Source organism: Pagrus major, chromosome 8 (genome assembly GCF_040436345.1).
Source record: "Pagrus major chromosome 8, Pma_NU_1.0".
In the NCBI taxonomy this organism is placed as follows: domain Eukaryota; kingdom Metazoa; phylum Chordata; class Actinopteri; order Spariformes; family Sparidae; genus Pagrus; species Pagrus major.
Window position 1 is genome coordinate 33745325 of NC_133222.1, and position 12432 is coordinate 33757756.

At 41.6% G+C, this 12432-nt stretch overlaps 1 protein-coding gene across 1 annotated transcript; it reads left to right on the top strand.

Moving 5' to 3' along the window:
* The first annotated feature begins 208 nt into the window (after positions 1-208).
* LOC141001426 (myosin heavy chain, fast skeletal muscle-like) lies at positions 209-10532 on the top strand. The gene is made up of 39 exons (XM_073472497.1): positions 209-415; positions 490-633; positions 732-888; positions 982-1009; positions 1090-1192; positions 1288-1380; positions 1475-1538; positions 1620-1718; positions 1808-1911; positions 2041-2179; positions 2325-2443; positions 2701-2850; positions 2950-3120; positions 3209-3509; positions 3605-3675; positions 3781-3868; positions 4005-4122; positions 4207-4330; positions 4526-4662; positions 4747-5002; positions 5085-5327; positions 5411-5587; positions 5668-5813; positions 5909-5999; positions 6100-6489; positions 6596-6722; positions 6812-6930; positions 7011-7207; positions 7717-7900; positions 7985-8150; positions 8307-8431; positions 8554-8862; positions 8957-9160; positions 9278-9403; positions 9483-9653; positions 9745-9849; positions 9948-10043; positions 10153-10284; positions 10512-10532. The coding sequence occupies exons 1-39, from the start codon at positions 209-211 to the stop codon at positions 10530-10532; spliced, it is 5802 nt and encodes a 1933-aa protein (XP_073328598.1).
* Positions 10533-12432: the final 1900 nt, after the last annotated feature.

Here is a 12432-nt window from a genome sequence, read left to right on the forward strand (position 1 = left end):
TTTTGAAAGAGCTATGGTGAAGTTTTTGTTATAATGTAGGAAAATGTATTTGATGGGGGTGTGTAAATGAATTAGTAATTATTATTATATACTTTATGAACTGGGCCATTCAATCACATGTCTTGTAGACATCATCACACATCATTTTGAGAAGAGATGAATAAGATTACTTTTATTTTTAATTACCTCATAGAAATAAACTGCCACCATGAGTACGGACGCCGAGATGGCCGTTTATGGCAAAGCTGCCATCTATCTCCGTAAGCCAGAGAAGGAGAGAATTGAGGCTCAAAGCAAACCTTTTGATGCCAAAGCTGCCTGCTACGTTGCTGATGCTAAGGAGCTGTACTTGAAGGGAGCAATCATCAAGAAAGATGGTGGCAAAGTCACCGTCAAAGTCCTGGACACTCAGGAGGTTGGTATCATGAATTCAGTGTCAACTAAGATAAAATATGATCAGTTTTCATTGTGACATATGTCCTGTTGCAGGAGAGGACAGTTAAAGAAGATGACGTCACTCCAATGAACCCTCCCAAGTACGACAAAATTGAGGACATGGCCATGATGACCCATCTCAATGAAGCCTCTGTCCTGTATAACCTCAAAGAGCGTTATGCAGCATGGATGATCTACGTAAGACAATCTGCCTAATGAGAAAATAGAAATATTGAAAATGGCTATACTTGTAGTATGAATACAGTTAACTGTTGATTCTCTATGATCACTTTTAGACCTACTCTGGGCTCTTCTGTGCCACTGTGAACCCCTACAAGTGGCTCCCAGTGTACGATGCTGAAGTTGTAAATGCCTACAGAGGCAAGAAGCGTATGGAGGCTCCACCCCACATCTTCTCCGTCTCTGACAATGCTTATCAGAACATGGCTACTGGTAAGTCAATAATATAACAAAGTAGTATTTATCAGTATATGAAGTTTCTGTTGCAGGAAAACCTACTTAAGTCCTTTCTTTTTCATTTAACAGATAGGGAGAACCAGTCTGTCTTGATCACGTAAGTAACACATTTGATAACTTTGTGAAAGATAATCAAATATATTGACCAAATTATTAAAAGTCTGTCTCTATACCTAGTGGAGAATCTGGTGCTGGAAAGACTGTGAACACCAAGCGTGTCATCCAGTACTTTGCAACAATCTCAGTTGCAGGTGGACCGAAGAAGGAATCCAAGATGGGAGTATGTTACTGCATGACGATTACAATTAAGTGTTCCTTGAAAAATTTTTTTTTTTCCGGTCATTTTCTGACATCAATTCTAAACCTTGATTATAGGGCTCTCTGGAGGATCAGATTATTGCAGCCAATCCTCTGCTGGAGGCCTATGGTAATGCCAAAACTGTGAGGAATGACAACTCTTCTCGTTTCGTAAGTATGGAGGGATTTCTACACATGAAACCCTTGTTTACAAACCCTTATTCAACATGTGTAGGGATGTTAAATATCCCTTTGTTCCAAACAGGGTAAATTCATCAGGATCCATTTCGGCACAACTGGCAAACTGGCTAGTGCTGATATTGAGACATGTAAGTGACAATTCTCATAGTACATACAAATGATTGGGATCGACATTTGGCCAGGCTTTAACTTATGAACAACTTTTATAGATCTGCTGGAGAAGTCTAGAGTGACATTCCAGCTTCCCGATGAAAGAGGCTACCACATCTTCTACCAGATGATGACCAACCACAAACCTGAGCTGATCGGTAAACAGTTGTGGTGCACAATCTTAAACCTGCTTACAGTTTTCATCCGGAACAATCTAATAAGCTTGTCATCTCTTTTTGATGTGCAGAGATGTCACTCATTACAACCAACCCCTACGACTTCCCCATGTGCAGCCAGGGTCAGATTACTGTGGCCAGCATTGATGACAAAGTTGAGCTGGAAGCCACTGATGTGAGTGATTGCTTTAAAATACTTAAATATTTTGTTTGTGAAATGCAATATCAAAACTGCTCTTCTCTTCTCTCTAAAAGTATTTTCAAGAGTTTTAATGTTTTGTGTGGAAACCTCTTTTGAAAACAGAACGCTATTGATATCCTGGGCTTCACTGGTGAAGAGAAGATTAGCATCTACAAGATGACTGGTGCTGTGCTCCACCATGGTAACATGAAGTTCAAGCAGAAGCAGCGTGAGGAGCAGGCTGAGCCTGATGGCACAGAGGGTGAGTATTGACTGTCAACACAAAGTGAAAAGCTTACGAACAACAGCAGAAAAAATCTTAATCAGACTAGTTTCTGTTAGATTATAATGGAAAATTGCAGTCACATACTAAATGAATTGACGGTAAATCACTGAACTGTTTTCAGATGCTGACAAGGTTGCTTACTTGCTGGGTCTGAACTCTGCTGACATGCTGAAGGCTCTGTGCTATCCCAGAGTAAAGGTCGGAAATGAGTTTGTCACCAAGGGACAGACTGTACCTCAGGTAACTGAGATACACCGTATCATTTTTTGTTTTGCATTCAGATTTATCCACTGTCGGTTCATGGCATGAGATGCACTCGTTTTGATTAGTTCCTTGTATGTTAACAAATGTTTCAAAGTAGAATATTAAACTTTTAAGGTTTAATTCTTTTACCTAATTCACCTCTTTAGAGGAAATTCAAAATAACAGTAATCCATCATTAAAAAAAAAAACGGCTGACTGAATTGAATCATTTCATATTCATTGTTTTTATCCAGGTGAACAACTCAGTGCCTGCCCTGGCCAAGTCTATCTATGAGAGGATGTTCTTGTGGATGGTCATCCGTATCAACCAGATGTTGGACACTAAACAGCCAAGACAGTTCTTCATCGGTGTCCTGGATATTGCTGGCTTTGAAATCTTTGATGTAAGCGTAATTTCCAACAATTCAACAGCCAATGATTTTAATGACAAAACCATTCTTATTGCCTGCAAGGTATTATGCTGAAACTTTGTACCCTCACAGTACAACAGCATGGAGCAGCTGTGCATCAACTTCACCAATGAGAAGCTGCAACAGTTCTTCAACCACCACATGTTTGTCCTGGAGCAAGAGGAGTACAAGAAGGAGGGTATTATCTGGGAGTTCATTGACTTTGGCATGGACTTGGCTGCCTGCATTGAGCTGATTGAAAAGGTAATGATATAAACATTTTGTGATTCTAATTGTTTTTAATTTGACTTAATATATCACTTAATGACATATTTCTTCCCACTTTTTAAAGCCCATGGGTATCTTCTCCATCCTTGAAGAGGAGTGCATGTTCCCTAAGGCCACAGACACATCCTTCAAGAACAAGCTGTATGACCAGCATCTTGGCAAAAACAGAGCTTTTGAGAAGCCAAAGCCAGCAAAGGGCAAGGCTGAGGCCCACTTCTCACTGGTGCACTATGCTGGTACTGTGGACTACAACATCTCTGGCTGGCTGGACAAGAACAAGGATCCACTGAATGAGTCTGTTGTGCAGCTGTACCAGAAGTCCTCAGTTAAGCTGTTGCCGGTTCTGTATCCTCCAGTTGTTGAGGGTATGATCCTAACTACAGTATACTCTTAAAGTATGTTTTCATGGAAATTTTATGTCTCTTTCAAACAAAACATGTCTACATAAAATTGTCAACAGAGACCGGTGGTGGCAAGAAGGGAGGCAAGAAGAAGGGTGGTTCCATGCAGACTGTGTCTTCACAGTTCAGGGTAAGGTTTAACATTGCAAACTTGGCTGTAAAATCAAATCTGAGTGTATACTGAACCGTACAATTGTGACATTTCATGACAAGTCTTATCATTTTGGATCTATAGGAGAACTTGGGCAAGCTGATGACTAACTTGAGGAGCACTCATCCTCACTTTGTGCGTTGCCTGATTCCCAATGAGTCAAAGACTCCAGGTACACAGACAACATAATCATAATAGATTTTGTGAGGTGTGGTTTTGTATTACTGGTAATGTTTACTTCATGTTGTGCTGCTTTAACAAAGACACTATTCATTCAAAGAAGTAATTGGGTAATGTCTTTTCTACAGGTCTGATGGAGAACTTCCTGGTCATCCACCAGCTCAGGTGTAACGGTGTGCTGGAGGGTATCAGAATCTGCAGGAAAGGTTTCCCCAGCAGAATCCTCTATGCTGACTTCAAGCAGAGGTAAGAATTGGTATTTTAAAATAATTTGGATGTAGATTGTTCGAAGAAAATATACATACTGACCATTAACTCTCTCATGAAAAGGTACAAGGTGTTGAATGCCAGTGTCATCCCTGAGGGCCAGTTCATTGATAACAAGAAGGCTTCAGAGAAGCTGCTTGGATCAATTGATGTTGATCATGACCAGTACAGATTCGGACACACCAAGGTAGGCATCTTGATTACATTCACATAATTCAGTTTTCTTACCGAGATTGTAAAGAATCTAACCATGCGATTGATCTAAAAGTAATTAAGTGAGGGTGCGGGGTATTTGTTTGCTTGCTTGTTTGATTGTTTTAAAGGGTGGGAAGGATTCAGTGTGTAGGTTCATTCTATATTAATTCTTTATATTGTTGTTCAGGTGTTTTTCAAGGCCGGTCTGCTGGGTACCCTTGAGGAGATGAGAGATGACAAGTTGGCAGCTTTAGTCACCATGACTCAGGCTCTCTGCCGTGGTTACCTCATGAGAAAGGAGTTTGTGAAGATGATGGAGAGGAGGCATGTTGAAAATATCAAATTCTGAAAGATGGAATCAAAAATCAGAAAAAAACATTGTCCATAACAGCATCTTATTGTCCACAGGGAAGCCATTTACACCATCCAGTACAATGTCCGCTCATTCATGAATGTGAAACACTGGCCATGGATGAAGGTGTATTACAAGATCAAGCCTCTGCTGAAGAGTGCTGAAACTGAGAAGGAGCTGCAACAGATGAAGGAGAACTATGAGAAGATGCAGTCAGACTTGGCTACTGCCCTGGCCAAGAAGAAGGAACTGGAGGAGAAGATGGTGTCCCTGCTGCAAGAGAAGAATGACCTGCAGCTGCAAGTTGCATCTGTAAGTACCCATCAATAGAGAGTTGTGCTTTTCCATGTTTTCAGTGTTGAGTGCTAAAGTCTATTTTCATAATACAAACTAGGAAACAGAGAATCTGTCAGATGCTGAGGAGAGATGTGAGGGACTTATCAAGAGCAAGATCCAGCTGGAGGCCAAACTCAAAGAGACAACTGAGAGACTGGAAGATGAAGAGGAAATCAATGCTGAGCTCACTGCCAAGAAGAGAAAGCTGGAGGATGAATGCTCTGAGCTCAAGAAGGATATTGATGACCTGGAGCTTACCTTGGCCAAAGTGGAGAAAGAGAAACATGCCACTGAGAACAAGGTTGGTAAATATCAATATGTTTAGCATATCAAGTAACATTTAAAGATTACCATGTAATAACAACATATTTCTTGCAATCTTAGGTGAAGAACCTGACTGAGGAGATGGCCTCTCAGGATGAGAGCATTGCTAAGCTGACCAAGGAAAAGAAAGCCCTTCAGGAGGCTCACCAGCAGACTCTTGATGACCTGCAGGCTGAGGAAGACAAAGTCAACACTCTGACCAAGGCCAAGACCAAGCTTGAGCAGCAAGTGGATGATGTAAGTTTACAAACTCACTTGGATTGCTAAGGCAAAATTTGCCTTGAACGTGATGATTTAAAACTTGTGTTACTGTTTAGCTTGAGGGTTCTCTGGAGCAAGAGAAGAAGCTGCGTATGGACCTTGAGAGAGCCAAGAGGAAGCTGGAGGGTGATTTGAAACTGGCCCAGGAATCCATCATGGATCTTGAGAATGACAAGCAGCAGTCTGATGAGAAACTGAAAAAGTAACAATGCTTTTGAATTTGTAAAACAACCACTCTTTTTAAAGTAATGGTCACGATATGAACTCATACTATGTGCTTTACTTATTATTCAACAGGAAGGACTTTGAAGTCAGTCAGCTCCTTAGCAAGATTGAGGATGAGCAGTCACTGGGTGCTCAGCTTCAGAAGAAGATCAAGGAGCTTCAGGTGACACATTTTGTTACATGAAAGAATACTGCATACATTTCCCATTTTTGTATTAAATTTGAAAGTTTACTAAAAGTAAAAAAAAACCTACATTCAATAGGCTCGTATTGAGGAACTGGAAGAAGAGATTGAGGCTGAGCGTGCTGCTCGTGCCAAGGTTGAGAAGCAGAGAGCTGACCTCTCCAGGGAACTTGAGGAGATCAGTGAGAGGCTAGAGGAGGCCGGTGGTGCCACTGCCGCTCAGATTGAGATGAACAAGAAGCGTGAGGCTGAGTTCCAGAAGCTCCGTCGTGATCTGGAGGAGTCCACTCTGCAGCATGAAGCCACTGCTGCTGCTCTGCGCAAGAAGCAGGCTGACAGCGTTGCTGAGCTGGGAGAGCAGATCGACAACCTCCAGCGTGTCAAGCAGAAGCTTGAGAAGGAAAAGAGTGAATACAAGATGGAGATTGATGACCTCGCCAGTAACATGGAGGCTGTTGCTAAAGCAAAGGTACACAATACATTAAATGGCATTTAAAAACCATAATTAGTATAATAAATAAGGTAAATAGTAATATAAATCTGATTGCTGATGTGATCTCTTTTTTCTTTACCAGGGAAACCTTGAAAAGATATGCCGTACTCTTGAGGACCAACTGAGTGAACTGAAGACCAAGAATGATGAAAATGTCCGTCAAATCAATGACATGAGTGGACAGAAAGCACGTCTCCTGACAGAAAATGGTATTTATAAGTTGTCAGAGAATTATCTGTTGTGTATTATTGAGAAACGGGACACAAACTGATCTGTATCATGACATTTTTCCCACAAGGTGAGTTCAGCCGTCAAATTGAAGAGAAAGAAGCTCTTGTCTCCCAGCTGACCAGAGGCAAACAGGCCTTCACACAGCAGATTGAGGAGCTGAAGAGACAGACTGAAGAGGAGGTTAAGGTAAGAAATCATCAATTGCACTGATAAACTTCACGTGTTATTTAGACATTTTGCACACTGAATATTGTGTCTTACACCAGGCCAAGAATGCTCTTGCCCATGGACTGCAATCAGCCCGCCATGACTGTGACCTGCTGAGGGAGCAGTTTGAGGAGGAGCAGGAGGCCAAGGCTGAGCTGCAGCGTGGAATGTCCAAGGCTAACAGTGAGGTAGCTCAGTGGAGAACTAAGTATGAAACTGATGCTATCCAGCGCACTGAGGAGCTTGAGGAATCCAAGTGAGTCTCATTCAAAGAATTAAATGGCCATCTTGGAACAAATATTTTAAATTGCAGCCCCACTTTCATATGTTCATCTTGATAGTTAAGACATTAATTACCATAATGGCATAAATATAAGATTGTGGTATTTCTAAATTGTTCCACCAAAAGGGTGGAAATGACCCAAAGGCCTTTCAGACCTGTCCTGGAGAACAATGACAGCCAACAGTGTACAACTCTGTTTGGGAGCTATGCAAACTATCTGTGTTGCACCAGTGTTATTCATTCACAAAGAATATCTGCTATTGTCAGAATATAAATGTCTAGTTCTCAAACATAATTAAAGCACCACAAGTAATTGCCAGAAAAATTACTCTCCTAGATTGGGCTGATTTGTTATTTGTATATCCTGCATGGCTTAAGATAACTGATGGGTATATCATGTGTTAAGAACGGGCATTGCAAGTTCTTGTTGCTAAGGCTTAAAGTAACTTTACTGAATGACTAATCACACTTTATTAAAACAGGAAGAAGCTGGCCCAGCGTCTCCAGGAGGCTGAGGAGCAGATTGAGGCAGTGAATTCCAAGTGTGCTTCTCTTGAGAAAACCAAACAGAGGCTTCAGAGTGAGGTGGAGGACCTCATGATTGATGTGGAGAGGGCCAATGGATTGGCTGCTAACCTGGACAAGAAGCAGAGGAACTTTGACAAGGTAGCAACTTTTACATTACATTGTGTGGCACACAAACAATGATGTGCATATAAACAACTGGACTGTATTCATTGTGCTATTCAGGTGTTGGCAGAGTGGAAACAGAAGTATGAGGAGGGTCAGGCAGAGCTTGAGGGAGCTCAGAAAGAGGCTCGCTCTCTTGGCACTGAGCTGTTCAAGATGAAGAACTCTTATGAGGAAGCTCTGGATCAACTGGAGACCATGAAGCGTGAAAACAAGAACCTGCAGCGTAAGTTCTTACCACATTATGTACCAATTACAATGTATCAAACACATATTTCTTACACTGAATTCTACACATGTATTACTGTTATGTGTTAGAATAAAGTATTTATATTTACCATTTTGAGGCTTACCAATATGAAACACATGCATCTCTCTGCAGAGGAGATCTCAGATCTGACTGAACAGATTGGTGAGACTGGTAAGAGCATCCATGAGCTGGAGAAGGCCAAGAAGCAGGTGGAGACAGAGAAGTCTGAGATCCAAACAGCTCTTGAAGAGGCTGAGGTACATTTCTTCTTCTTCTTGAAAAAAAAAAAAGATCTTAAAAAAAAAAATAATAATAATCGTAAATGTATTAGAAAAGCTTTGAAGGCAGAGATTAATATTGTTTCATTTTTTATAATTAGGGAACTCTGGAACATGAAGAGTCCAAGATCCTGCGTGTCCAGCTGGAGCTCAACCAGATTAAGGGTGAGGTGGACAGGAAACTGGCAGAGAAAGATGAAGAGATGGAGCAGATCAAGAGGAACAGTCAGAGGGTGACTGACTCCATGCAGAGCACTCTGGATTCTGAGGTCAGGAGCAGGAACGATGCCCTGAGAATCAAGAAGAAGATGGAGGGAGACCTGAATGAGATGGAGATTCAGTTGAGCCATGCCAATCGCCAGGCCTCTGAGTCCCAGAAGCAGCTGAGGAATGTGCAGGCACAGCTGAAGGTACTGTAAGACATACAGTTGTTATACAGACTATGGTCAGTGCACCTACATTTTGGCATCCACGTAAATATATTTGCTGATATTATTTCACCAGGATGCCCAACTGCACCTTGATGACGCTGTCAGAGCCCAGGAAGACGTCAAGGAACAAGCTGCTATGGTGGAGCGCAGAAACGGTCTCATGGTGGCTGAAATTGAGGAACTTAGAGCTGCTCTGGAACAGACGGAGAGAAGCCGCAAAATTGCTGAGCAGGAGCTGGTGGACGCCAGTGAGCGTGTTGGACTTCTGCACTCTCAGGTGAATGAACACATTTCACATCATTTCTTTAATTATTCAAAATCCAACCAGTGTTTAAACAACATGGGAAAATCAATCATGTGATGACTTAATGTACTTAATATTATTTCCCTTTAGAACACAAGCCTTATGAACACCAAGAAGAAGCTTGAGACTGATCTGGTCCAGGTCCAGAGTGAAGTGGATGACACTGTTCAGGAAGCAAGGAATGCAGAGGACAAGGCCAAGAAGGCCATCACTGATGTAGGTTTACATTCTCTTTGTTCTCCTTTATATCCATCCAAAATCTTATTTTTCAATATTTCAATCTTCTGTCCTCTAGGCTGCTATGATGGCTGAGGAGCTGAAGAAGGAGCAGGACACTAGCGCTCACCTGGAGAGGATGAAGAAGAACCTTGAGGTTGCTGTTAAGGATCTGCAGCATCGCCTGGATGAGGCAGAGAACCTGGCCATGAAGGGTGGCAAGAAGCAGCTCCAGAAACTTGAGTCCAGGGTAAGAAAATTCTGTCAAAATATGTACAGTCAAACTAATGTAAGAAAACATATTTATTCTTAATATTATATACATGTTTGGTTTTGTGAAGGTGCGCGAGCTGGAGACAGAGGTTGAGGCTGAGCAGAGACGTGGAGCAGATGCTGTTAAGGGTGTCCGCAAATATGAGAGGAGGGTGAAGGAGCTCACCTATCAGGTACGGTTACATCAAGATTTTACATGTACAGTACAAATCAATCCAACATAACTACATTGAATACATTTAACCATGGCAATCTATATTTTCCATTGCAGACTGAGGAGGACAAGAAAAATGTTGCCAGGCTGCAGGATCTGGTTGACAAGCTGCAGCTCAAGGTGAAGGCCTACAAGAGGCAGGCTGAGGAAGCGGTAAGGACAACACACTTGGAACTTGATACATTGTCATAGTTATTTTTGCACAGTAGACCGAGCAGGCTTTTTTGAACATTTAAACACTGGTCTGTATCTTGGATTTCAGGAGGAGCAGGCAAATGTTCACCTGTCCAAGTGCAGGAAGGTCCAGCATGAGCTGGAGGAGGCTGAAGAGCGTGCCGACATTGCAGAGTCCCAGGTCAACAAAATGAGAGCAAAGAGCCGTGACTCTGGAAAGGTAAATATTTACACATTTCATTTTAATTGAAAAATGAAATTAAACTCCCCATACTATAATTAATGTCACAGTTATTTATTCATGAATATATATATTTTTTTTTAAGTTTCACAAGTTTCCATTACTTTTAGCTCCAAAAATTGACAAGAGATAACCTTTAAAGGTATGCAGTTTGATGTGTATGTATTTGCTTATGAACTCAATGTATTTGTTTTATTATTTTACAGGGAAAAGACGCAGCCGAGTAAAGAACGCCTGCTGATGGGCTGTTTCTAATCATACAATATGATGTGAAATATACCACAATAAAATCGTTTTTTGATCAAATTACTCTGTGTTTTGATGTCATTGCGTCCTCTGAAAAAGAGCAAATGTGAGCCTTGGATCATTTGTGACAAAGCTAAACAAAATTATGCAATCTTTATGCACTGGGTGGCCACCACATGAAGTATGCTGCATACTTTTTGATGCACAGGTAGCGTATCAGAATCACACCAAGTGTATCTGATACTGTTTCAAGAATTTTTCCTATTTTCATTTACCTCGTATTCTTTTTCTTTTTGAGTGTATTTTTATGTGATTCTTGCTGTGTTTGTGTTGTGCTATGACAACATGCAGCGATGAAACTGAAAGACGTTATCATGCCTACTAGTAAAATAAACATACAGAAAGCTTTCACAGTACATTCACTATTTCATTATATATCTACGATAAAATGTGCATGGTGTTCATATTTTTGTTTCTCAATGTTTATGGGTCAGGCGGACCCTCAACATTACCGGATGTAATGGCTCCACCTGATCCACATTTTAAAACAATAAAGCAATAACAATTCATGTAAACAGAGAGATCAGATCCATAAATAAAAAAAAGTATGTTTTGTCAAAGGTATTCATTAGTAATAATGTTAATTGCTTCAAACTGAAAAATTGGAAAGACAAATTTTATAAACAGTATTGTATGAAATTACTGAACACAACTTTGTGCTGGTCTACACACCACATATTGGACAGAGTTTTTCTACATGTGTGTTGCAAATGTCTCTAAATTGCTAACGTAACATTCAGGTTCTTAAAAAACATGGATCTTTCTGGGCCTGGGAGCTAGCTGGCCTTGGAAAGGCACGGAAGCATGAGGTTGTGCTCTAGGAGGAGTGAGCGAGAGGTGTATGGTGATACAGTCTACCTGGATGCTGATCTGCATCACGCCATCCGAAAGATGACATCACTAGGGCTTAGTTGTGTTGTCCCCCAAGGGCACCTTGGTCAGCTAAGGCTTCGGGCAGGTGGTCTGCTGGGTTCATGCTTGTCTAGATTGTTGTGTCAGGTTGAGATTGAGACCAAGCCCCAGGCGCAAAGCATAGATTAGGAGACAGAGGAAGTTTCACAGGTTCATTGAAAAGGTACAGCTGGTGAAGGTGGGTTGAGGAGATGGGATCGGCAATGTAGTGTGGCAGGCAGACAGGCAGTAATGGCTTGAACCGACTACACAACTTCAAAGTCGTCAGAACGCTGTCCTGTTCACACTATACAACTTTCTGCCTTGTAGTCTGGAGTCTGACAGTGATTGTGGTGACTGATCAGTGACAGGCGGTCACACACTATAAGGTCACACACGCGAGGGAAGACACAGGATGCAGTCAAAACAGTCCAGGTTGTCTGATTTGCAGTGAAAAAAAAATTGAAAAAGAAAATAACAGCAAGGATTACTTTTGGACTGAAAACTTGAAACTGCCTGCTTGTATCATAGTTCAACAAGGATTCCCGGTTACATATACTGAAATGCTTGTGTGCATGTATTCTGAAACTATAAGCTATTATTGTGCCCACTCCATACACATAGCTGCCTGATTAGACTGGGTCAGGCAGCTACCGCGGAGAGAAGGAGAGAAGAAGATGGCAGAATCTGCTCTCATTAGCTGTCGCTTGTTCCTGGCTACCTGACCTGTCGGCGATTCAGCCAGATATTTAGCTTGCTGGGCATCCAGCAAAGCCCCACCCCCAAGCTTCTGTATTTCGCTGTTAATGGGAGCACACACCGATCTGCCCCTGATCCAGGGCTTTCTGTCAGCAAGCACCAAAAAACACCTGCGAAGCCAAGATCAGAGCTAAAGTCATGTAATGCAAACTTGGCTTAAGGGGTTCTGAG

Excerpts from the sequence above, each read along its gene's own strand:
- LOC141001426 (XM_073472497.1), top strand. The coding sequence starts at position 209 with ATGAGTACGGACGCCGAGATGGCCGTTTATGGCAAAGCTGCCATCTAT. Across the intron at positions 3,510-3,604 it reads GTATCCTCCAGTTGTTGAGG|AGACCGGTGGTGGCAAGAAG; the intron begins GTATGATCCTAA and ends AATTGTCAACAG. Across the intron at positions 5,814-5,908 it reads TCTGATGAGAAACTGAAAAA|GAAGGACTTTGAAGTCAGTC; the intron begins GTAACAATGCTT and ends ATTATTCAACAG.